Source organism: Heterocephalus glaber, unplaced genomic scaffold, assembly GCF_053883595.1.
Source record: "Heterocephalus glaber isolate CG9 unplaced genomic scaffold, H.glaber_assembly_v1.0 deba00001600, whole genome shotgun sequence".
NCBI lineage: Eukaryota > Metazoa > Chordata > Mammalia > Rodentia > Bathyergidae > Heterocephalus > Heterocephalus glaber.
In genome coordinates, this window is record NW_028258372.1 from 46,873,212 (window position 1) to 46,897,903 (window position 24,692).

At 40.8% G+C, this 24,692-nt stretch overlaps 1 protein-coding gene across 1 annotated transcript in view; it reads left to right on the top strand.

Moving 5' to 3' along the window:
• Positions 1 to 23,991, top strand: part of Sde2 (spliceosome associated SDE2) — a 30,194-nt gene extending 6,203 nt beyond the window's left edge. The window contains exons 4-7 of the mRNA XM_004861982.4: positions 64 to 233; positions 1,619 to 1,733; positions 9,987 to 10,491; positions 23,681 to 23,991. Of these exons, the coding sequence (XP_004862039.2) occupies positions 64 to 233; positions 1,619 to 1,733; positions 9,987 to 10,491; positions 23,681 to 23,902 (1,012 nt within the window). The 3' untranslated portion in view covers positions 23,903 to 23,991. The remainder of the gene's footprint in view (positions 1 to 63; positions 234 to 1,618; positions 1,734 to 9,986; positions 10,492 to 23,680) is intronic.
• The last annotated feature ends 701 nt before the right edge of the window (positions 23,992 to 24,692 follow it).

Sequence of the window (24,692 nt, forward strand, 5' to 3'; positions counted from 1 at the left end):
AGTAGCATTTATATGCATACATACTCTGCCCCTTCAGTTACATCTCTTCTCTCCCTTTCCCAGGATGGCTGAATGGGTGAAACAGCAAGCTGAGCGGGATGCTGTGAAGGAGCAAAAGCGCCTGGAGCGACTGCAACGGAAGCTCGCAGAACCCAAGCACTGCTTCACCAGCCCTGAGTACCAGCAGCAGTGCCATGAGATGGCTGAGCGCCTGGAAGATTCTGTCCTCAAAGGTGACACAGAGGATCCTTAGTGTGGTCTGCATGCACCCTGGAGCCAGTAGTTTTAGACTGCTCCACACTGAACACAAATGGCAGTTCTGAACATTTCGGAAAATCTGATGAAAGCCTCAACACCTCTTTCCTCAAAAACAAAAACTGGCTGGGTCATGGATGTAGCTCAGTGGTTCCGCTGCCTGCTTTGCAAGCGCAAGGTCCGAAGTTCGATCCCCGGTACCAGAAAACCCCCAAAACTGGCTGGGCATAGTGGTACATACCTATAATTCCAGTTTCTTAGAAGGCTGAGGCAGAAGGATTGCAAGTTTGATCTGATCCTGGGCAATTTAGCAAGACTTTGTCTCAAAATAAAATTTTAAGCCAGGTGTGTGGTATGTGCCTGTGATGCCAGCATTCAGGAGGTTGAGGTAGGAGGATCACTGTGAGTTCTAGGCCAGCCTAGACTCCATAGTGAGTGCAAGGCCAGTTCTTAAATTTTAAAAAGGCACAGGGTACAGCTCAGTGGTAGAGTTCTTGTCTTAATGTGTGAGGCCCTGTGTTCAACCCCGGTACCAAAACAAAACAAAGCAGACGACAGCATATTTTACTGTGCACTGCCCTGCACACACTGGGCATACTTAACCTCTGAATTTGGGCCCTTGGACCCCAGGTAAGAAAACTTTCTTGTGTTTGTGGGGATATGCTGAGTCTTTAGGAGGTGACCACAATATATTTGCTTCCAATTTTAGGTCAGTCTTCAAAACAGTTTTAATGAAGATAGCTCCCTTTAACTTTTGTTTTTTTAGTCTGCAAAGTATTAAGCCTATTATGGGTACAATAGAAGAAAAAGAAATCTTTCCTATCAAAAAGGTTTTTATATAATGGGAAAGACAAATGTATACAAATAATCAACACAAGAGGACAAATAATTAGGTTTGGGGAGGACTAGATCATTACCTGTCAGCCTCAAAAGTTATAAATTGAGTATTGATGGTTTAAAAATCCAGTTTCAGAACCAGAATGTTTATTTGAAATCTTTATGAATTTGAGATTATTCTCATGTAAACCATATAAAATTGTAGTATTTTAAGAAATACTAAATATTTATTTATTGTTTATTTTTGTGGTACTGGGGATTGACAGAGCCTTCACACTGAGCTACGTAACGCTCACCCCTTTTATTAAGGGATTTTTGAGAGAGGGGGCAGAATCTTACTAAGCTTGCCTAAGCTGGACTCAAGCCCCCCACGTAGGCTCCCAGAGTGCTGGGATCATAGGTGCGTTGCTACACCTGGCTCCTTCAGAAATTTAAGTCTAGAACTTTAGGTTGTACTTTTTTGTAGTCCAGGTTGTATACTTTGAACTCAGTCCTGATAGGAGAAACTTGTTAAATTTCTGGTTAGGTATACAAGCTTCCTCCAGCAAGATGGTATCAGCAGAAGTCAGTGAGAATCGAAAACGTCCTAACAGATCACAAACAGACCAAGGAGTCAGTGCAAAGAAAAAGAAATGCTTTTGGTAAGTAGGTTTCATTTTCCTTCCAAATTGATCTGGAGGACGGAAATGATACATTTCTTCTGTCTACCTGTCACACACACATTTTTCAGTTATGTTTGTTAGAAGTTCAGAAAACTGCAGAGGGGTTCAGTTGTCAGGTTTCAGTGATTATCATATAGTACATATTTTCTGCTTTCTGCTGTGACTATCATTCAGAGAAAATAAAGGGCAATTTTTTTCCTTTCAGTGAAACATTACATAAAGATAATTATATATTCAAATTACTTTCAGTATTGAGAGAATTAACTTTTCTATATTCTAGGTACATGTCAAGCTGTACTTCCCATGTTGCTGGTCTTCGGTTGCTTTGCTAGACCTGTCCACTACTTGTGGCGGAAAGGCATAGCATCCCTTTTTTCTTAGCATCCCATTCTGTTGTTCTCTTGGTCCTCTGCTTGACCCTCTGGTTGCCAGCTCAGTTCCCCAGCTCTGTAAGTTCTCAAAAATGCTAAGTGTCACTAGATCTTGCTTTCTTATTGCCCTTCCTTTGGGGATACAGTGGTACCTCAGTTCACAAACTTAGATTCTTTCCATGATTCTGAGTTGGAGGAGGATCGAATCAAATTTAATGGTTGGGTTTAGTGTTGACCTTGTGGGGAAATTTGATTCTGTTCTTGTCCAGTTTGGTTTGCGACCAGAATTGTGGTGAGAATTGAATTCATGAATCGAAGTACCACTATAATTATAACTAAAGATCATGTAACTCTTGACTTCAGAGAATTTTGTGTGTGCTTTCTAACAAGGGAATTAAATCTTCCTGAGAGAAAAGATAGTGGTATTATCTGTATTTATTTTTAAAATCAGGTTTGAGGTATAATTTATATACAGAAAAATTCACAATTTACAAGTGAGCACTTCATCGAGTTTTGAAAAATATATGTAGTCATGTAACCATCACTACCACAATTGATGTGTACAAGAATAATGTCAACCTAGGTAGTTCCTGTGTACCCCTTTGCAGTTAGTTCCCTTCCCTCACCCCCACACTCCGGCAGCCAAAACCACCAATGTGATGTCTGTTCCTATGGCTTAGTCTTTTCCAAAATGTCATTTAGCCTTTGTGGCTTGGCTTCTTTTGCTTAACAGGCTTATACGATTCATTCATGATATTATGTGCATCAGTAGTTCATTCTTTTTTTAAAGTACGTGTTTGTGATAATGAATATGTTCATTATGAGGTGTTGGTACATGTGCATATTGAATCTTAATCCTCTTTACTTTCCCTTTCCCTCCCCAAGCTTCCCTCCCATATCTAGATCCCCTTCCCATTTAAAAAGTCTATAGTATCTCCATGTTTCCTATTATCATTTTTTTTTTGGGTACCTGGGATCAAACTCGGGACCTTGTACTTGCGAGGCAGTCAGAAGAACCACTGAGCTAAATCCCTGGCCCCTCCTATTATCTATTTTTTATTTTACTAATCTTTAAATTATTTAAACTTTGGGTTTCTCATATAAGAGAAACCATGTAGTATTTAAGCTTCTGTGTCTGATTTATTTTACTTAGCATGGTGGTCTCAATGTATACCCATTTTCCTACAAATGACTCAAATTTATCATTTATTGTGGCTGAGTAGTATTTTCTTGTGTACATAAATCAGATTTTCTTATCCATTCATGGGTTAACATGTTTACAACAGGGCCATCATTTATCTCACTGCTGAGAGTGGCTTGGACCACTGGTGGTACATGCATGACTCTCCCATCTGGTGTCTTGGACTGACAGTAGAAGTGGTCATGCACAGGATGGTCAGGCATGGGGCAGTTATGTGTGTACCACCAGTGGTCTAAGCTGACAGACATGTGCTCGTGTGATGGATACATCAGCTACTTCCAAGATGTGGCTGTTATGAGGGAAACATGGGCATTCATGTGTCCCTGTGATGGTATGTCTAATTCTTTATGGAAGATATCTAGAAGGGCAGTAACTGGGTCAAATGGGATTTTCTATTTTTAATTTTTTTGAGGAATCTCTGTACTGATTTGTGTAGTTGTACTAGTTTATATCCCCACCAGCAGTGTAGAAAAGTTCCCTTTTCCACGCGGCCCTGCCAGCATTTTTTTTTTAATTCATTCTTTCTGGAGTAAGATGGAATCTCAGTGTTTTTCATTTCTCTTTTCTCTAATGGCCAGCAGTGTTGAACAGTTTTTCATGTCTTTATTGGCCATTTGTACTTCCAAGAAGTTTATACATTTCATTTGCCCATTTTTTTTATTAAGTCTTTTGTTTTAAAGGGTGTAATTTTTTTTTTTTTGTACTGGGCATTGAACTCAGGACCTTGCACTTGTGAGGCAGGCGTGCTACCACTGAGCTAAATCCCCGGCCCTGGGTCTAATATTTTTAAGTTCTTTATATATATTTAATTATTTTTTTAAAAAGTAATGTATGTACTTTGGATATTTTTTTGAGACAATATATCACTATGTAGTTCAGGCTGGCTTTGAACTCACTGTGTAGCCCAGGCTGGCCTCAAACTCATGGCGATCCTCCTTCAGCCTGGTGAGTGGTGGGATTACAGACTATACCACCACACCTGGCCTCTTTATATATATTTTAGATAATTTTTTTCTCATTTTGTACGTTTTGTCTTCATTCTGTTGGTTGTTTCCTCTGCAAAAGCTTTTAAATTTGACATAATCCCATTTGTTGATTCTTTGTGTTATTTCTTATACAGTTGTGGTTCTGAGACAGTCCTTGCCTATGCCTTCAGGAGTTTTATTTATTTTATTTTCCAATAAATTCAGTGTATCTGTTTTAGTATTTAGATCTTTGGTCCATTTTGATTTTATTTTAGTGCATGGTGAGAGATAAGGGTTTAAATTTAATCTTCTGCATATGGATAACCAGTTTTCCCAGCACCATTTGCTAAATGGGCTTTTTTCTAGTGTATATTTTTGGCCCCTTTGTCAAAGATCGCATGTTCGAGTGTGCCTGGAGTTGTTTCTGCATTTTCTGTTCTGTTCACATGATGAACCTGTTTGTTTTTGTGCCAGTACCATGCTGCTTTTATCATTGTAGTTTTGTAGTACAATATAGTTTAAGATCCAGGATTGTGATGCCACCTGATTTGTTCTTGTTGCCCGGGATTGCTTTTGCTATTCTGGATCTCTCCTGGTTCTACATACTTTTTAGGATTGTTTTTTCTAGTTCTGTCAAGAATGCTCTTGGGGAAAAAAAAGAATGGTCTTGGTATTTTGATTGAGTTTGCCTTAAATCTATGTATCAGCTTTGGGAATGTCATTTTGACCATATTTGTTTCTGCCTGTCTAGAAATAGGTGATCTCTTTCCACTTTTTGGTGTTCTCTTTGATCTCCTACTTCAGATTACTATAGCTTTCCTTGTAGGACATGTCTTTTACTTCCATGGTTAAGACCTAGGTTTTTTATTTAGAGTGTGTGTAGGTGGGTGGAGGGGCTATTATGACTGGTATTGTTTTCTTGACTTCTTTCTCATTGTGTTCATTGTTGGTGTTCAAGAACACAGTTGATTTTTGTGTGATTTTATATCCTGCTACTTCCCTGAAAATTGTTTATTAGTTCTAGGAATCTTCTGGTGGAATCTTTTGGGTCTTCTACATTTAGGATCATTCCATCTGCAATCTTTGCTATTCTTATCCTTTTAATTTTTTTCTTTTGCATGGTTGCTCTGGGTAATGTTTTTTTTTTTTGCACTGGGGATCGAACTCGGGACCTTGTGGTTGCAAGGCAGGCCCCAGAACCACTGAGCTAAATCCCCAGCCCTGGGTAATGTTTTTTGTACTGTATTGGACAGGAATGGTGATAGTGGACATCCTTTGTGTTGTTCTTGATTTAGCATGATGTTGGTTTAGTATAATGTAATAGATGGCTTTTATCAGACTATAATAAGCTCCTTCTGTGTCTATTTTCAGAGTGTTTTTTGGGGTTTTTTTTTTTTTTTTTTGGTGTTTTTTGAGGCAGGGTCTCCCTTTGTAGTTCAGGCTGGCCCTGAACTCACTATGTAGCCCAGGCTGGCCTCAAACTTGCGGTGATCCTCCTGCCTCAGCCTCCCGAGTGCTGCGATTACAGACATGCGCCACATGCCTGGGTTCAGAGTGTTTTTTAAAATCACAAATGGATTTTTTATTTTGTCAAAGGCTTTTTCTATGTCTGTTGACATAAAATCGCATGATTTTTGTCCTTGCTTGTGTTTATATGCTGTCTTATGTGTGTTGAACCATCCTTGCATCCCTGGGATGAAGCTGACTTGGTCCTCATGTTTGATTTTTTTAACAATTTGTTGCATTTGTTTGCCAATATATTGTTGAGGATTTTTGAATCTATGATCATTATAGAGATTTGCCTCAAGTTTTCTCTTTATTAAGTCCTTTTGTGGTTTTAGTATCAGGTTAAAATTAGCTTCCAGGATGAGTTTTGTAGTATTCCTTCCCTTTCAGGTTTATTGACGATTTTGAGGAGTAGCACCATTTGCTCTTTCCTGAAGTTCTTGTAGAATTGATCAGTGAATCTACTGGGTCTTGGGCTTTTCTTCATTGGTAGGGTTTTGTTTGTTTGTTTCCACAAGGTCTCCCGACTGTAATATAGTGTAGAAAAGGCCAGCTTTCGCTCCCAGGTGTGCCCTCGTCCTCAGACTTTAATGTCATGATTTAGAAGATGCAGATGTTATTGTCTAAATATTACTCTAGGGGCCGGGGATTTAGCTCAGTGGTTCCAGTGCCTGCCGTGCAAGCGCAAGGTCCCAAGTTTGATCCCCAGTACCCGCCCCCCCAATTATTCTATACATTTCCATCAGTGTCAGGAAAACACTAAAAATTGCTACTTAATTTGCACTGTAATCGCTGGGGTGTAGCTTTAGCTCAGTGGAACTTTTGGAAGAGATACTCTTGAAAGCTGTGGATGTCCTTAATAGCCTCTCAAACCGGATGCCATTCAGAGAGGGTCTTGCAGCTTGCAAGCTTCCATCTCGCACTACACCACATTCTGGGTGTGTGCCGGTTGTAGTGGACGCGGAAAAGCGGGAAACGTTCCTCTGCTTGGAGTCACGGTTATTGATGTCCAGCCCCTTGCAGATCTCCTGCATCATGTCACTGGGGTCCATGAAACTAGTGGTTTTCATGCTCCAGGTGAAGTGCAGGGAGCAGGATTTTGCTTCTTTATTTTCATCCTTTTGCTTGGAGGACCACATTTCAATGCCTTGTGAGTTTGGAAATTAATTTACTGAAAAGATCAGTTTTTTTCTTAACTTTTTTTTGGTAAGTTTGCTTAAAGATTTGTCATTGTTTATCCTTTCAAAGAACCGGGTCATTGATTCATTGAATCTTTTTTTTTGGTACCAGGGATTGAACTCGGGACCTTACACTTGCGCAGCAGGGGCCAGAACCACTGAGCTAAATCCCCGGCCCAGATTCATTGATTCTTTATATTGTCTTTGTCTCAGTTCATTAATTTTCTCTCTGATCTTTATAATTTTTTTCCTTGTACTAGTTTTGGAATTGGAATGTTCTTGCTTTTTTAGGGCGTGGAGCTACACTAGGTTATTTGGAATCATTCTGTTTTTCTGATGTGGGCATTCATGGCTATAAAATTACCTCTTGGGACTGCTTTCATTGTGTCACGTAGGTTTTGGTGTGTTGTAGTGGCATTATCATTTCATAACCCTTTTATGCTTAGTGTTCCATCTGTGGAACTCTACAGACATGCCACCATGCCCAGATTCTCCTAGATTTTTGTTTGGTACTTTTTCATGAACTCTAAACTGGTCATTCATATTTTATATTGTTTTGGTTAGCTCTGCTAGCTTTTATTTGTGTATTTTTAAAGTCTGTTATATGTTTAGTTACATCATTTTCTGGAGGGGTTTTTTTTGTGCTGGGGATTGAACTCAGGACCTTGTGCTTGCCTGGCAGGCTCAGCACTGCTGAGCTACATCCCTGGCCCTAGTTAATCACTGTTGAGCTTGCTAAACACCTACCTTATTGATCTGGTTTTGTTTGTTTGTGTGTTTCTTCTTTTATCCGTTCCTACAACCCTCTCTCCCCATTGATGCCCATTGGATCAGCTTTGGGGGAGTTAGGAGTTTTGGGAGGCATTTTGTTGCCTTGTTTTCTTGTGTTTCTATTTGTTTGTGTCTTACATGCTGATTATTGGGGATCAGTTAGAGTGGAGAGACTCCACTACTAGATAGAGATCTCTAGTTAGTTTCTGCTTTCCAGTGAAGTGATCTTGGCCAGATATAGGCCTTTGCCCTTGTCTTAAGATCAGATCCCCTCAGTTAATTTGAGAAGGGAAGGTGCAGTATAATTGGCTTAGTACCCAGTTTTGTGCTGATTTCCACGGGGCCCCTCTCTATCCCTGTGCCCTTCCCTGCACCTTATCCTGAAGCTGCTTCTGTGTTCTCCTTAATAAACCTTCTGCTAAGGACATTGCTGGATGCTGTCTGGCCAGGGCACTGCTCTCCAGCTCTTTCCCATGGTGTTTCCTTTTTCTTGCCCCTCAGAGCAGCGCTCTCCAGCCCATGGACTCAGTGGAGCCTCAGGGCCCACTGTGTTCATAGTCCCTGGTAGTGGGCAGTGGAGGATCTTGTGTGGGTTCCTGATCGGCTGGCATGCGGTGAACTGGATGTTCTGCAGGCATAACATTCCTGGTGTTTGGGGGAAGAATGGGCAATGGCCTATGCCTAGGCCAGTCTGGTCTCTTCTCTCTCTCGGGTCTCACTATTCACAGGTGCTCCTGTAGCCCCTAAGCCATGGATTACTCAGCATTCACATCTGGGTCCCTAATCCAGATCGTGGTCTTATTTTCAACTCCCCCAAGCACCTGCTGGTGCTTTCTTAGACCTGGCTTGCTAATTTTTATTTTTTTCTGATTTGCAAATGTCTTGTTTAGGGTCTTCCTTTTCCCATTGGGTGTAGTTGGAAGGTTAGGAGCCTAGTCCAACAGCCCAAATAGTATTGAAGTGCAGGCTCTTTCCCCTCAGGGCCTTAGATTGTCTCCCAAGATGGCATGTATGCCAGACCTGGCGGTGCTGTGGTCTTTGAGCAGTCTGCCTTCCCTTTATAAACCCTCCTGATACTGGGTTTGGATCTAGTGGGTTTTCCCTAAAGTTTGCTTTCCCATATCTAGGTTTTTTTTCCACTCTGTTTCACAGTTTTTCCAGCTCCCTTGATGCTGCCTGTGGCTATGATGGAAAACAAAGCAAAACAAAAAACAATACTTCATTCCTCTTTATTGCTAAGGTTCATGGATGTACCACAATTTATCCATTCTCCACTTGGTATACATTTGGGGAGTTTCCAGTCAGGGGCAATTATGAATAGAGCATTGGGTTTTCTTTATAACTGTAAGCAAAATGAGTTGTCAAAGATTTATTGCTTTTTTTTTTTTTTTTTTAGTACTGGAGATCGAACTCGGGACCTTGCACTTGTGAGGCAGGTGGCGGAACCACTGAGCTAAATCCCTGGCCCCAAAACATTTATTACTTTTTTAAAAAGATTCGACTGCCCCACCCCCAAAACAGAGAGAGAGAAGGATCCTGTTGGATCCATTGGCTCTTAGGAATAGTTTATTCCAGTCCCCTGAGACTTGTTTTCCTATTTATGCTTCTAGAATATCTTTCTTTCCTGAAAATTTCCTCTGTCCACCTTAAGCTAGCCCATACTTAAAGAAACTATTTCCTGGACGAATCGCAACTTTTTGGAAATTGAGTTTTTTTGGTGTTAACTGCAGATTGAAATGCACTTTGCACTGAACTACAGCTACAGTCATTTTTAAAATTTTCATTTCCAGATGAGGTTTCCCTAGGGGTGGGGTTTTAGCTCAGTGGCACCATGCCTGCCTTGCAAGCACAAGGTCCCAAGTTCAATCCTCGATACCAAAAAAAAAAAAAAAAAAAAGATGAGGTGTCACTAAGTCATTAAACAACAGAGTCGAAAAAACAACAGAGCCCAGAGACTGACCCTAGGAAGAGTATTTCAGAAGACCTGTGCTGAGCTGGGAGAGACATCTGCTGAGGTGCACAGGCAGAAAAAAATGGTCAGAGAAACAAAGGAGACCCAGGAGAGAAAGAAGGCAAGAACCCATAGAAAAGGTAGCAGCTAGGTAGTTGCCTGGGCTGAGCTTGAATTTCCAGTCCTCTCCTTCAGCCTCCCGAGTACAGCCACTACCACACCAGGCCACAGATCTTTGTCTTTAGTAGAAACTCTAAATGGTGTTCAATCTTGCTGTTGCTTTTGACAGGTTGGGCCTGGAAGGACTGGAGGCTGCTGGGGGCTCCAGCTCTGAGAGTTCAGATGATGACAATGAAGAAGTACCTAGTACTTCAGGCATGAGCTTCTCCACCCCAAACACCAGCAGGAATTGTATTGAGGTGGCAGCCAAATTTCCCAGCAGTGCTCAGAGGGCAAGAGAGTTGGCTACAGACTCTGAATCATCAGAAAAACAACAGAGCCCTGTGACTGGCCCTGGGAAGGGTATTTCAGAATACTCATGTGCTGAGCTGGGACAGACATCTGCTGAGGAGCACAGGCAAGAAAAGATGGTTAGAGGAACAGAGGAGACCCGGGAGAGAAAGAAGGCAGAGCATCAAGAATCCATAGAAAAAGTACAAGCTGGGCCTGGACTGAATAAGGATGAAGAGACAAAAGAAATGACTAATGGAGAAAGAGCTGCCAAGAGAGCTGCTGCAGAAGATAGGGGAAACATCCCTGTGGCAAAAGTAGAGGAAACCCCATCAGGAAACACAGTAAGTGCTACTATTTTGGGTTGATGCCTAGAGGAAAATCCATATAACCACCACAGTGTCATTAAATAAAAATGTGGGATTTTTTCCCTTGTCATTTGCTTAGTGAAAGAGTTATTTAATAGTAAGAAGTACAGATGATGGTGGTTTCACTCCGAAGATTGTGAGCTTTGGAATTTATACTGATTTGCCACTAGGTGGTGTCTGTTCCAAGATGCCTGTTTTTCACATTTTTCACATCTGAAATCAGATGTATATATCACATACTTTAAGTTAATTGGTACTGCTTATTCTTTTTCTTTTTTCTTTTTCCTAAAGTTTTTTTAAAGGGAGGAAAAGAAACAGGCTCTGCAGAGCAAGTTTTAGCCAAGTAAAAGTAGAAAAAGAAGTACACCCTACAGCAAGAGGATGGGCCACCATGCAAGAGAGAACACAGTGCCCTGGTACTGCTTAGTCTTAGCATGTGAGGGTGTTTACAAGGTGGCAATTTAGATTTGATGAAATGTGCTCGCATTTTCTATCACTAAGTTAGTGTTTATTCTCTGTCACGTGAGGCAGTTTGAACAAAGATTGTCACCTGGATGAGAAGATCTTTCCTATAGAAGAGAAGCACCCATCTCTTTCTAGATTTATCATTAAATCTTTCATCCTGCGTTCAGTCTGTTATGGCCTATATCTGTATGGTCTCTCAAAGCCTCATGTGCTAAGGGGTGGGGCTTTAGGAGTTGATTGGATCATAAGTGTGTGGTTCTTAATCAGTGAAGAGTTCATAGCTAAGTGTGATGTTGGGAGGGGGAGGTGGGCCCTGGAGCTCTTTCCTGGCAGGGTGTGTCTCCTTCCCTTTCTCCCATGGTGTTCTGCTTCCTGGAGCCACACTGTTAGTAGTGCCTCTTCTGCCATGCTACCCTGCCTTGGAGCGAGCTGACTGTGGACTGAAACATCTACAGACTGAGAGCCGTAATAAATCTCTCCTCCTTTAACTTGTGGGTGTCAGGTATTTTGTCCCAGCAATGAGAAAGTAACTAAGGCAGCTTTTGGTACCAGAAAAGTGGGGTTATTGCTGTGATGCTGCTGTAGGAAATCTGGACCAGGAAAGACAGACCCGCTCAAAAGAGATGAAGGAAAGACAAGGCTTTATTGGACTGGATGGCCCAGTGGAGCTAGGTACCCTGCAAAGACCTGGGCCCCAGAATTTTAAAAAATGGTTAGTTTTATACAGAAATTGAAGTTGGTGTAGGCCTGGGATGAGCGATAGTTGGGGCTTTCTTTAGGAACAGGGTGCTCACATAGCCTGACACAGCAGGGTACGTCTTGTGAGTGCTGAGGCTAACGGGGAATGTTTTCAAGGCTAACAGAGGACACAACAAGACCTGCATTGTGAGCTTGGAGGCTAGCAGGACATGTATATGTATACACATTCAAGGCTAATAGAGGGGACATAACAGAAGACATATGGTTAATACTGAAGCTAACAGGATGTGTCTCTGAGGCTGACAGGAATGACTGACAGAGTGGTGAGTCATCCCCGGGGCTCGCAGTGAGCATGAGTGTGCCAGGATTCACTCTCACTTAATTACGTGTAGGAGAGGCACTCCATAGTCATGAACCTTTACTTATTTATTTATTTTGAGCATTAGAGGAGGCTTTTATTCTTGGCCAACAGTAGGAAAAAGGGGAGATGAACACACAAATCCGCTTCTCAGCACGTTAGGGTGTGGAGGTTATATATATAGTTTAAAAGAAATGCGGGGTAGGAGGATAGGCTCAGGTTGGAGGAACAGTCATGTATTCTCTGGGAATGAGAACATATTTCGTGGGAGATCTGGTTCTGCCTTTTTCTGTTCTTCTGTTGTTCCTTTCTGGTCATTGCCATGCAGTTTGTCAACTGTTTTGACACTAGTGTGGCAGTTGGCATGCAGATGGCTATAATGGAGTTAGAGGTTGTCTGGCAGTCAGCCATCTTAGATCCACCCAGTTTCAGCCAGCCCACCTGAAGAGGAACCTGTGTTCTCCAGGCTTCCTGTCCTCAGAGGAACAAGATCAGGGTGGAGTAGAATTCTGCTAGGTCAAATAGGGTAAGATCAGGGCAATGTAACGATGTTGGGCCCAAACTCAGTAAACTCTAACAAAACTTCTCTCCTAATTTTTTGTGCCCAGTCTCATTGGCACCATGGTATTATGTGGAAAACATTTAGTTTTCACTAACAAGTTACAGATTTCTCAAAGACGTTAAAATATTAAAAATGAATTTCCAATAGAGACCCTTTAGCAGGTTCAGGAAGTACCTTTCTGTCCCTATCTTGCTGAGAGTTTTTATCAATAATAGATGTAGTCCAGTCTTTTTTGTATGCCTCTTGAGATGACTATATAGGTTTTCTTCGTTCAGTTTGTTAACATGATGAATTACACTGATCTTTGACTATTAGGCCAGTCCTGCAGTCTTGGGATAAACTTCAAGAAAACATGGTGTGTTTTCCTTTTTTTCTTTTGCTAAAATTCATTTAACTAAAATTTTGGTTTTTAATTTTTGCAGCTGTGTTCAAGAGGAATATTTTAGTTTTCTTGTAGTGTCTTTCACTGATTTTAGGATCAGGCTAATGCTGCCCTCAAATAACAAATTGAGAGTTTGTATAGATAGGTTGTTATTTCTAAAAGAACTGATTTTTGGGCTGGAGATTTAGCTCAGTGGTTCTGCCTCCTGCCCTGCAAGCACTAAAGACCCGAGTTCGATCCTGGGCACCAAAAAAAAATAAAATAAATGAAAGAATTGATTTTTAATTTCCTCTCAAAAGTTTAGTAGAATTCATCAGTGAAGCCATCAAGGCCTGGAGTTTTCTTTATGATAAGGTTTTTAACTATAAATTTTATTTATTTATTTATTTATTTATTTATTTATTTATTTTTGGTACCAGGGATCGAACTCAGGTCCTTGCACTTTCGAGGCAGGCGGCCGAACCACTGAGCTAAATCCCTGGTCCCTATAAATTTTATTTTTAAAAATGGACATGGAATGGCCAGGGATTTAGCTCAGTGGTTCCACCGCCTGCTTCGCAAGCACAAGGATCCGAGTTCAATCCCCGGCACCAAAAAAAAAGATAAAAATGGACATGGGGGATGCAAGGGCGGTACTGAGAAGCAATCAGATTCTGGTTTAGTTTTTTTCTTTTCTTTTCTTTTCTTTTTTTGGTACCGGGGCTCAAACCTGGGTCCCTGCGCTTTCACAGCAGGCGACGAAACCACCGAGCCAAATCTCCCTCATGAACCTTTCATAAAGTTCAAGTGGGGGAGAGGTTACTGAAGATCAAGCCAAGAGATCTGACATGCATGTGTTCTGGCCTAGAACTTCAGTGATTTTCTGAGATTTTGTTATTTTCTACCTCTCTCAAAATAGTAGAAGAAGGATTGGCCCTGGGATGTAGCCCAAACTCAAGTGGGTGGAGGGGAATGGTCTCCCAATCCCCATTGTGCTGCCTGTGCTAGAAGGACACCATTGACAGATGAACTCCAGGCCGTGTGTGTTCTGCTCTGGTTGAAAATTTGTATGCATTTTGTTCATGTCTAGACACTTTGCAGGAAACTGAAAAGGGCAGCAGACTAATCTGGTGGAAGAAATTTCTAGGTAGTCTCATGTTGAGGAGGTGACATGGCTACTGCTGGGGCCCTTTAGCCAGCTCTACTTTGAGAATCAAGACCAAACAGTCTAGCAGCATGATTTAAAAAGTTTTGAGTTTGGCCAGAAAGGAAGCCCTGATAAAGTTGGGACCTGCAAAGATGGAGCAGAGGAGAACCTGGTTGCTGAAAAGATTAGTATAAAAAGACAGCTACTACTTTGGAATGTAACAGTAGAAAAGATGGTCTGAGGGCATCACAAGAGCCAACGAGACTCCATCCTTTGCAGGCTCAAAATTACAAAAGTGAGGGCCAGGGATTTAACTCAGTAGTTCTGATGTCTGCCTCATAAGCGCAAGGTCCCTAGTTCGATCCCCAGTACCAAAAAAAAAAAAAATTGCAAAAGTGAAAGGCTTGGCTTTAAGAAGAGAGCCCCAGGATACCATGTTCCAGAGTGGCTGCAGGCTATTGAACAGGAATTGATTCATGAGGATTCATTTCATCATGCTCAGGCCTCCAGGGACTCAGAGGCCTCTGCTACCACCCCCAAAATACAAAAACCCTCAGCTCCTGCTCCAGTTGGCATCAGATGGTTTCATCCATTTGGTGCTCATTTTACATCCGTGCAGAATGCAAGAGTTGTAGGTTCAAGAGGGCTTCCATCTGGATTTCAAAAGGCCTGGGCGGCTAGGCAGTGTTACCCTGAGAAGGCAGTGTGTGAAACTGAGTGTAAAGGCAAAAGTGCAGTAGAGATCCCAGGATTTGGAAAAGCCAGGAAGGTGGAGCGTCTGAGGAAGGCTGCAAGCATGAGTAAAGCCGACCCAAGAGAGAGGCCTTCAGGGCTACGATCAAGAGCAGTGCCGTAGGGGCAGAACCACCCAAGCCCTTTGAAGTTCCCATCTTGCACAGATTGCCCTGGGTGCTGGACATAGAACTATGGGATTTCATGTTTCCCCTGCTAGGTTTTAATCTTGCTTTGGTCCTATTCCTTTCAGTTCCCATCTTTCTGCCTTTTGGGATGGGAATCTTTATCTTGTACCATTGTATGTTAGAAATATTTAGCTTTCTTTTCATTTTTACAGTGGCTCCCAGCCAAGAATTGGCCTTAAATCTCAGAGGAGACTTTGGACTTGGACTTTTCAGCAGTGCTGCAACTGTTAGGCCTCTGGCATCTCTTAGAGATGAACTGAATGCCTTTTGCATAAAGGGATGCACATAACTTTTGGGGGGCCAGGGGCAGAATGTTATGGTTTATATCTAAAATGTCCCTCAGAACTTCATGCTGTCTTAGGTGAAGTTTTTGGGATTAGTTCACTGATGAGTTTATAGCTAAATGTGATGTTTCTGGTACTGGGGATCGAACTCGAGGCAGGCGCAGTGCCATTGAGCTAAATCCCCGTGCCAGCTAACTGTGATTTTAGGAGGTGGGTCACTGGGGGTATGGTCTGGTAGGGTGTATCTGGTCCTTTCTCCCTTGATCTCTACAGACTGTGAGCCAAAATAAACTTCTCCTTTTAACTGGTAGGTGTCGGGTATTTTCTCCCAGCCACAAGAAAGTAACGAGGACAGTTTTTTAAAAAATTAATTTTCATGCACATACATGATTATTTGCAATCTTCAGTGGAATGACTGCTAACAGAAAACTTTACTCTGTGAGATAATGATTTAGGATAGGTGAAATCCGAACTCCTTGATTTTTCTTTAATAAACACAAAGCCTGTCATTTGTTTAACTAGAGCTATCCCTTGCCCCCAATAAATAAGCCAAAACTCATCCATTGCCTGTTCTGGAGAAGACATTGGGATCTGTCATGCTGTCTTAGTTACTTTTCTCTTTGCTGAGACTAAATACTCAATACCCCAAGTTAAGGGAGGAAAGGTTTATTTGGCTCATTAGTTCATAGAGATTTCATTCAGTCCATAGTCAGCTGGTTCCAAGGTAGGGTGGCATGGCAGGGTGCATCGCAGGGGAGAAACATTTCATGATTCTGATTCATGATGCAGTACTAGGTTGAAAAGCACTAGGATTAAGGGTATGAATGCTGCCTGCCCTAAGTATCCTGAAGGAGCAGAAAGAGCTGTGGTCATCTTTTGCTTGCTTGCTTTTGCTGTCTCCTGCTTGCAGTGAGCCGTTTCTCCTCTGCAGTGCCCCTTTGCCATGTGTCACCCTGCCTTGGAGCCCCCAACTATGGACTAAAACCTCTGAACCATAAGCCAAATAAACTTTTCTTCATTTAACTTTGGGTGTCAGGTATCTCAACAACGAGTAAGGTAACTAAAACAAGGTCTTTACTTCCTTTATTAGATTGATTCCTGAGTATGTCCTTTTTTTGATCCTATTGTGGAAGATGCTGTTTCCCTAATTTTCTCTCTCAGTGAGTTTATTTGTGTACAGGAATGCTACTGATTTTTGTGTTGACTTTGTATCCTACTACGCTACTGAATTTGGTTATTAAATGCAGAAGTCTTTTGGTGGAGTTATTGGAATCTCCTATGTATACAGTATCATGTCATCCATAAATAATGATAATTTAACTTCTTCCTTTCCTATCCTTATTCCTTTTATTTCTTTCTCTAATTGCTCTGGCTAATGTTTCCAGAACTATATTGAATAAGAGTGGTGACAGTGGACATCCTTTTCTTGTTCCTAATTTTAGAGTGAAAGCTTTCAGTTTTTGACCATTTAGTATGATGTTGGTTTGTCATATATGGCTTTTATCAGATTGAGATAAAGACCATCTATTCCAGTTTTCTGTAGGGTTTTTATCATGAATGGGTGTTTTTTTTGTCTATTAAGATAATTGTATGGTTTTTGTCCTTGGTTCTGTTAATGTGGTGTATTACATGTATTGAGTTGTGTAAATTGAACCATCCCTGCATCCCTGGGATAAATCCTACTTGGTCATGGTGTATAACTTTCTTGATGACTTGCTGCATTCTGTTTGCCAGTATCTTACTGAGGGTTTTTGGATCTGTGTTCATTAAAGAGATTGGTCTGTAGCTCTCTTTTTTGGTTGGATCCCTCTCTGGTTTTGGTATCAGAGTAATGGTTGCTTCCAGGAAAGAATTTGAGAATATTGCTTCTCTTTCAATTTCATTCAAGAGATTGAGGAGTAGTGGTATTAGATTTCTAAATTTCTTATAAAATTTAGCAGTGAATCCATCAGGACCTGGGCTTTTGTTGTTGTTGTTGTTGATAGTTTTTTAATTACACTTTCAATTTCATTCACTGATATTGGTTTATTTAGAATTTTTATATCTTCTTGATTCAGCTTTGGTAATTCATATATGTCAAGGTGGCGAAGCCCAACCGACCTCCAAGGCTGCTTGACAAAGTTCCAGCTTGGGGAAAAGAAGGGTGGAACACATCGTACCCTCATGTTTTATTTTTTTCATGCCATAATGTTTAAAATTGTTACTCGGGTCACAGGAATCATTGTGTTTGTGACTAACAACAAACTCTCCATGAGGCAAATTGGCAATGATGTATTGAAATCTGATCTGGCTCAAAAGTCCCAAATTCCAGTTTCTCTTAGTTCTATTGCCACATCAAACCTCTCCTGAAACTCCCTCTGTTTTCCCACTACTATAACTCCCCCCTCTTATTGCTGACCTTCTTATTACTAAAGGGGTCTTATGAAGAGGTTGATAGGACAGACTTTAGATGTAGGAAATAGTGGGAAATAAGAAATAGAGAGAAAGATGGCACAGGTAAATGCATTAAGGAGACAAGTTATTCAGTATTTCTCACGGTGCTGAAAATATCTCCTGCTCATGAACTGTGAACCCAAATGACACTTAGGTAAGATAAATAGAGGTATAGGAAAGTAGAGAGTTAATAGCAAACTGTATTAACTGTTGTGCAGTTTCTCAAGGGCTAGCTGGTGACCACAAGTTTGACATTTAATTAATTAAATCTTGCTTGTACCCCCGCTGCTATAGAGATTCTAATTAAGTTACCCTCTGGAGATTTTGATTAAGTTACATTTTGTTCTACCTAGGTATGGAAAAATAAGGGGACAGTTGTGATTTTTAAGAAATGTATTCATGATGTTCAATGATATGAATCAACTTAGAAAAATATATTGTTTAGTAAAAATAACCTTACCTCACTAGATGTCGCTAAGTCAACCTAAAATGTAAACATATTCCGCCCAATGCCTCTTAGCTATTGCTTAAAGATATGAAAATAAATCGGACCCTGAGACTTCTCAGAGGGAACCTGCACATTGCTTGCGAAGGTTCTTTTCTCACTCGCCGGCCTGAGACCTCTCCCCTTCCTACCCTGCATCGACTGCAGCTGGTCTGCGGCATCAAGGGATCTGTCCATTTCTTTTGTGCTTTCCATCTTATTAGAGATAGGTTCTGGAAGCAGGTATTGCTGATCTTCTGGATTTCTATAGAATCCAGTGTGATTTCATCCTTTTCATTCCCAATTGCGTGGATTTGAGTCTTATCTTTTTTTGATAAGGTTGGCCAAGACTTTGTTAATTTTATTTAATCTTTCGAAGAACCAACTCTTTGGTTCATTGATTCTTTGTATTATTTTCTTAGTCTCCATTGCATTAATTTCTGACCTGATCTTTATAGTTTCCCACCTCATAATGTGGTTTTGGTTTAACTGGCTCTTCTTTTTCTAGAAGCTTGAGGTTCAACATTAGATTATTTATTTGAGCTTGCTATATTTCTTATGTGGGAATTCACCACCATAAATTTCCCTCACAGGATTCTTTTCTTTGTGTCGCATAAGTTTGTTGTGGCCTTATTGTTTACTTGTAGAAACTGTAATTTCATCTGTGACCATTGGTTATTTGAGGTTATTATTTAATTTCCATGTATTTATACAGTTTTTGTGGTTTCTTTTGCCATTGATTTCCAATTGTATTGCACTATGATCTGATAATATGCATGGAATAATATTAGTTCCTTTGCATTTACTTAAGCATGTCCTGTGGGCTAGTTAGTGTATGGTTTATTTTGGAGAAAGTCTCGTGTGCACCTGAGAAGAATGTATATTCTGTTGTGTGGTGGAACACTGTATAGATATCTACTAATTCCATTTGTTCAAAGGTTTCCATTTGTTCAGCACTGATATTTCTTTGTTGATTTTTTTGTCTAGTTGATCTATTTGTGACAGTCGGGTATTGAGGTCCCCCATTACAGTTGTATTAGTACGAATACAATTGTATTTGATTTTTTATGTTCATTAACGTTTGTTTTATTTGTTTGTTTATTTACGGTACCAGGGATCGAACTCAGGACCTTGCACTTGCCAGGCAGGCTCGGCACCACTGAGCTATATCTCTGGCCCTGATGTTTGTTTTATATAGTTGGGTGCACTGGTATTTGATGCATTTATATTTATGATTGTTATATCTTCCTCTTGGATTGTTCCCTCAACAAGTATGTAGTGAGTTTCTTTGCCTCTCTTAATCAGACTTGGCTTGAAATCCACTTTGTCTGCAAATAGAATAGCTACTCTTGCTTTTTACTGGGTTCCTGTCTCATGGAGTGTTGTTTTCCATCTTTCAACTTTCAGTCTGTTCACTTCTTTTTGAGTTAAATAAGTTTCTTGTATGCAGCATATTATTGGATCTTGTTTCTTGATCCATACTGGCAATCTGTTTCTTTTGATTGGTGAATTGAGACCATTTACATGCTGGTTATAACTGGTATGTATTGACTTATCCTTGTCATATTATTTTCCTCTTGATGGTTCCCTTTCTTTCCCCTTTGTTTAATTGTTTACTTTGGTGGATTCATTCTATTGGGATTCATGGAATTATAGTCTTCATTGTCTTTTTTCTAGAATATCCTTCACAACTTTTAGGAGTTCGGGCTTGGTGGTCATGAATTTCTTCAGGTGTTCTATGTCATGGAAGTATCTTATTTCTCCATTAACTTTGAAAGATAACTTTTCAGGGTATATCAATCTGGGTTGGAGGTTGTTTTCTTTTAGGGCTTGAAATACTTCACTCCAAGCTCTTCTTGACTTGAGGGTTTGTGTTGCAAAGTCTGCTGTGATTCTGATGGCCTTTCCTTTATATGTGATTTGTTTCTTTTCTCTAAAGCTTTTGGTACTCTATTCTTGTGTTGAATTTCTGGAATCTTGTATGTGTTGGTGTAGTTGTTTTCTGATCATGGCTAATTGGAGTTCTATATGCCTCACTTATCTGTATGTCAAGTTATTTTTCTGTGCTTGGGAGCTTTTCTGCCATTACTTATGTAAACTGTTTTTTTATGTCCTTTGTGCTGTTTTGATTTTTCATTGATTCCTATGTTATTCCCTTATGTTATTCTTAGCATCATCTAGCATCTGTTGGATTGATTTTTTGCAGTCCCTTGTTGTTGTATTTGTTTTTGTTTTGGTACTGGGGATTGAACTAGGGACCTTGTAGCTTGCAAGGCAGGAGGCAGCACCACTGACCTAAATCCCTGGCCACCTTGCTATTTTTTTTTTTTTTTTTGGTACCAGGGATCGAACTCGGGACCTTGGGCTTGCGAGGCAGGCACCGGAACCACTGAGCTAAATCCCCAGCCCATATTTTGTCTTTTTTTTTTTTTTTTTTTGTACTGGGGATTGAACTTGGGTCCTTTCGCTTGTGCAGCAGGCAGCGAAACCACTGAGCTAAATCCCCGGCTCACCTTGCTATTTTTAATAAGTCTTTCATTTGATGTTCACTAACCAGAAACCTGTCTTCTAGATCTGATGTTCTGTCCTCACATTGGTTGATCCTTCTGCATCCACTTTCAAAAGAATTTTTAATCTCCTGGATATCTGTTTGAATCTGTTTTATAGAATTCACTTCTTTCATATGTTGGGTATTCCTGGTTTCCATCACTTTCCTAAGCTCCTGCATTTTTTTTTTAAAATCTGTATCTACTCTAGATTCACTAGCCATGCCCTTCATTATGGTCATTATCTCTTTTATTTCTCTGAGAAGTTATTTCTGGGTTCTTTTTTTCTTCATTTATCTGCTGTGTTACTTCCACTGGTACTATTTCAGAAAGTTCAGCTGGGTGACCTTCAATTTCTTCCACTTTAGATTTCTTTTTATCTTTTTGGTACTGGGGGTTGAACTCAGGTCCTTGCGCTTGCTCAGCAGGTGGCAAAACCACTGAGCTAAATCCCCAGCCCAGTTTCTTCCACTTTAATGCCCACTGGATTTGCCTTGGGTGAACTGGAGGTTTGGGACTGCGTCTTGCTTCTGTGTCTTCTCATTTTCTATTTTTAAAAATTTGTTTTCTGCATTGATGCTTGTAAATTGCTTATAGTAGGTAGCTTTGTTAATAATACTGGGACCTCTTTAATAAATGAATTTTTTTCAGAAATGTCTTCTAAGTGTAGCTGGCGTTTGGCTTTTGAGTCTGTCCCAAGATCCTTCCTCTTAAATTGATTAGGGTTGAGAAGTTGCTGCCTGTTTGGCCTAGCACCCAGTTTTTTGGGGCTGGCCTATGGTGTTGTTTATGACATCCAGACAATCTCAGTATTGATATACAAAGAACCACAACTAGTCACAACACATATGTCACCTTGACTAAAATAGTATAATCAGTAATAACAGTAGCATCAAGTACAGACTAGAAAATGGCAAGTGATAACTGTAATTTGCCACCTTAAACCATGGGTGCAAGATTTATAGCTATAATAAAATCTACAACAGGTCAGAAAATTATCTGTAGTAACTATTCCCATAATAGAGTGATTTTACCCTCAGGGGAGAAAATTTAAAAGGGATAAGAGGAATAAAATAGATATAAAAGAAGAGAAAGAGATTAGAAGCAAGGTTGAAGGATGAATGAAAGAAGATTACCCGAGCTTTGGGAGACTGGTGAAGAAGGCAGGAGGGAAAGAAAGAGAGAGAGAGAGAGAGACAGAGAGAGAGAGAGAGAGAGAGAGGGGAAGGAAGGGACCAAAATAAAACCAAAAACCAAAAACACAAAGACTAAAGAAAACAATGTTCACACTTGTGAAAAAACAATAAACAGTGAAGATCAAAGAGAAAAAGATTTCTCTATGATTTCAAGCCTGTACTTATCTTCTGGGGTCTACAGTTTTGTGATAGTGTCCAATTCAGGCCTTGTCTTTTCTTTCTCTGATAGACAAAGGTGTCAAACAGAGCCCAGATCCATGCTGGATAATCTCAGCAACCCTGGAGTAGGAATAGGGTTGAGTGCCAATTCTGGTGCTTTCAGCTCCACAGAAGTTCAGGCTGATCTTGGCCTCTGGTTGTGGGGTTAGGGCTTGAATTGTTCATCCTGCAACACTCTGGGTGTTGCTTGCCAGCCTGACCGTGGCTACCTGACCCTGGATGTCTCCCATGGTTGTGCCTTACCTACTTGCTGGGAAGGAGCCAACCCACAGCTGCTCTGAGTCCCAACTTCAATTGGCCCCTCCCTTAAATGGCATCTAGCCAAGCTCCCTCTCTAGGGGATGCTTGGACTGGACTCACTCACCAGCTGTTGTAGTTCACAGCATCCACTGCTCTGTTCCCCTGATGCGTTTCTCCCTGAAGGCCTCTGGAGTCACCCACTATGGAGGCTTCTGAGGTCCCCTGCCTTCCCTGTGTCTATAGATTTGCAACTCATTTGTCATGCTGTGAGAAAGTGCAGTTTGCCACCTCCTTTTTTCTGCCTGGAGATCTGTCTCTTCACTTTCCCTGTGGGCTCCAGTTCTCCCTTCAGATCCTTCCTGGGTTCTGGGGATCCACCTCCCTCCTCCTTTTCTTCCTCAAGTTGTTATCCAGATTCTGAGTCTCAGAGGGGCTGATCTTCATTTACTGCTCCACCATCTTCCTGAAAGTCTTCGAAAGATGTATTTTAAAATACCATTTAGTTGCCTGTAGGGCATTAGAAATACTTAAGTATTTAATTTTGTATTAGAGTCTGTAAAGGAACAAGCTAGATAGAGCAGTTGCAAATCTGTTATATGCATTGAATTTGGTGAGTTATATAAGTGGTAACTGACAATTGATCTTGTTTAGTTATAATAGAAAACATTAAGATTGTGAAATTAAGAGATTAAGAGGCAAGGGTAATCCATTAAAATTGAGATTTTTATTTATTTTTATATTTTGTTTTTTTGAGACAGGGTTTCACTGTATATATTCACTGGAATACGTATGTATTCCAGGCTGGCCTTGAACTTGTGGCAATTCTCCTGCCTGCCTCAGTCTCTTGAGTACTGGAATTGCAGGCATGTGCCACCACATCCAGCTAAAATTAAACTTTTTTGTGCCTGCTGTTTTCTGTGGTAGTGTAGGGGTAGATGGGGTACATTTTACTGTTTAGATGTTTTTACTGGAATAATCAGAAAAAGAAAAGGTAATATTGAGAACCTATCCTGGCTGGAGATGTAGCTCAGTGGGAGAGTGTGTGCCTAGCATGCTTGGTGGGTTGAGTTTGATAACCTGCACTGCAAAAAAAAAAAAAAAAAATCCAGTCTGGAATCTTATACTTCTCTTTCTGCCCTGAATGTTTGAGATTCAATAGTCAGAAAGATAATGGCAAATTAAATGACAATTCCTTGAAAAATAGGCTGTAGTCAACAGTTGAACAAAATCTCTTTTTCCTTTTTCCCTCAGGTTCTCAGTGAGGAACGTCTGGATTTGTTGGTGTTCAGCTCTGTGGCCGAGCTGGAGCTGCTGGGCTTGGAGAAGCTGAAGTGTGTGCTGCTGGCCCTGGGCCTGAAGTGTGGGGGTACCCTGCAGGAGCGTGCAGCCAGGCTCTTCTCTGTCAGAGGGCTGACGAGGGAGCAGATCGACCCGGTGTTATTTGCCAAACCTTCAAAAGGGAAGAAGAAATGAATTCATCAGAGTTGATTTCCTATGTGTAGCCTGTTGGACTCATGACCAGTGTTCCTATTGATATTAAAGGCTCATTTTTTAATAATCCAGTTTTAACTGTCCTCTTTGTCATTTATGGAATTGATGTGTGAAACCATTTGGGCCTGAAGTTTTCTTTGTAGGAAGCTTTTTTTATCATTAAATTCTTAAATATAGGGCTATTCAGAATTTGTTGTTACCTTGAGACAGGGTCTCCCTGTGTAGTCCAGGCAGGCCTTAAACTTGCTTTGTACCCCAGTCTGGTGTTCAGTTTGTGATCCATCTTCCTGCCTCATCCTCCTGAATGCTGGACTTTCGGGCATGTGCCACCACACCGGGCTCTATTCAGGTTTTTTACTTCATTTTACAGGATTCAGGTAGATCATGTTTTAATACAGTAGTTTCAATATTATAATAATATATAATACAATGTTTTTAACATAATGGGAATTGAACCATGTGGCCCTGGTTGTCGGGTTTGTAGGCATAAAGTTGCTTGCAGTAGTTGCTTCTTTTAATGTCTGTAGGAGCTATGGCCATAATAATCTCTTTTGCATTCTGATATTGGTCATTCCCCCCTCCCAGCACACACACCATCTCCTATGCCTCTTTTTGCAGCAGTGGGAATTGACCCCAGGTCCTTAGTACTGAGCTGCATTTGCACCTTCCTCCCCGCTTTGAGACAGGGGCTTTCTAAGTTGCTTAGACTGGGCTTGAACTTGTGATCCTCCCGACTCGTTTACCCAGAGTGCTTGCGATTACTGGCATGTGC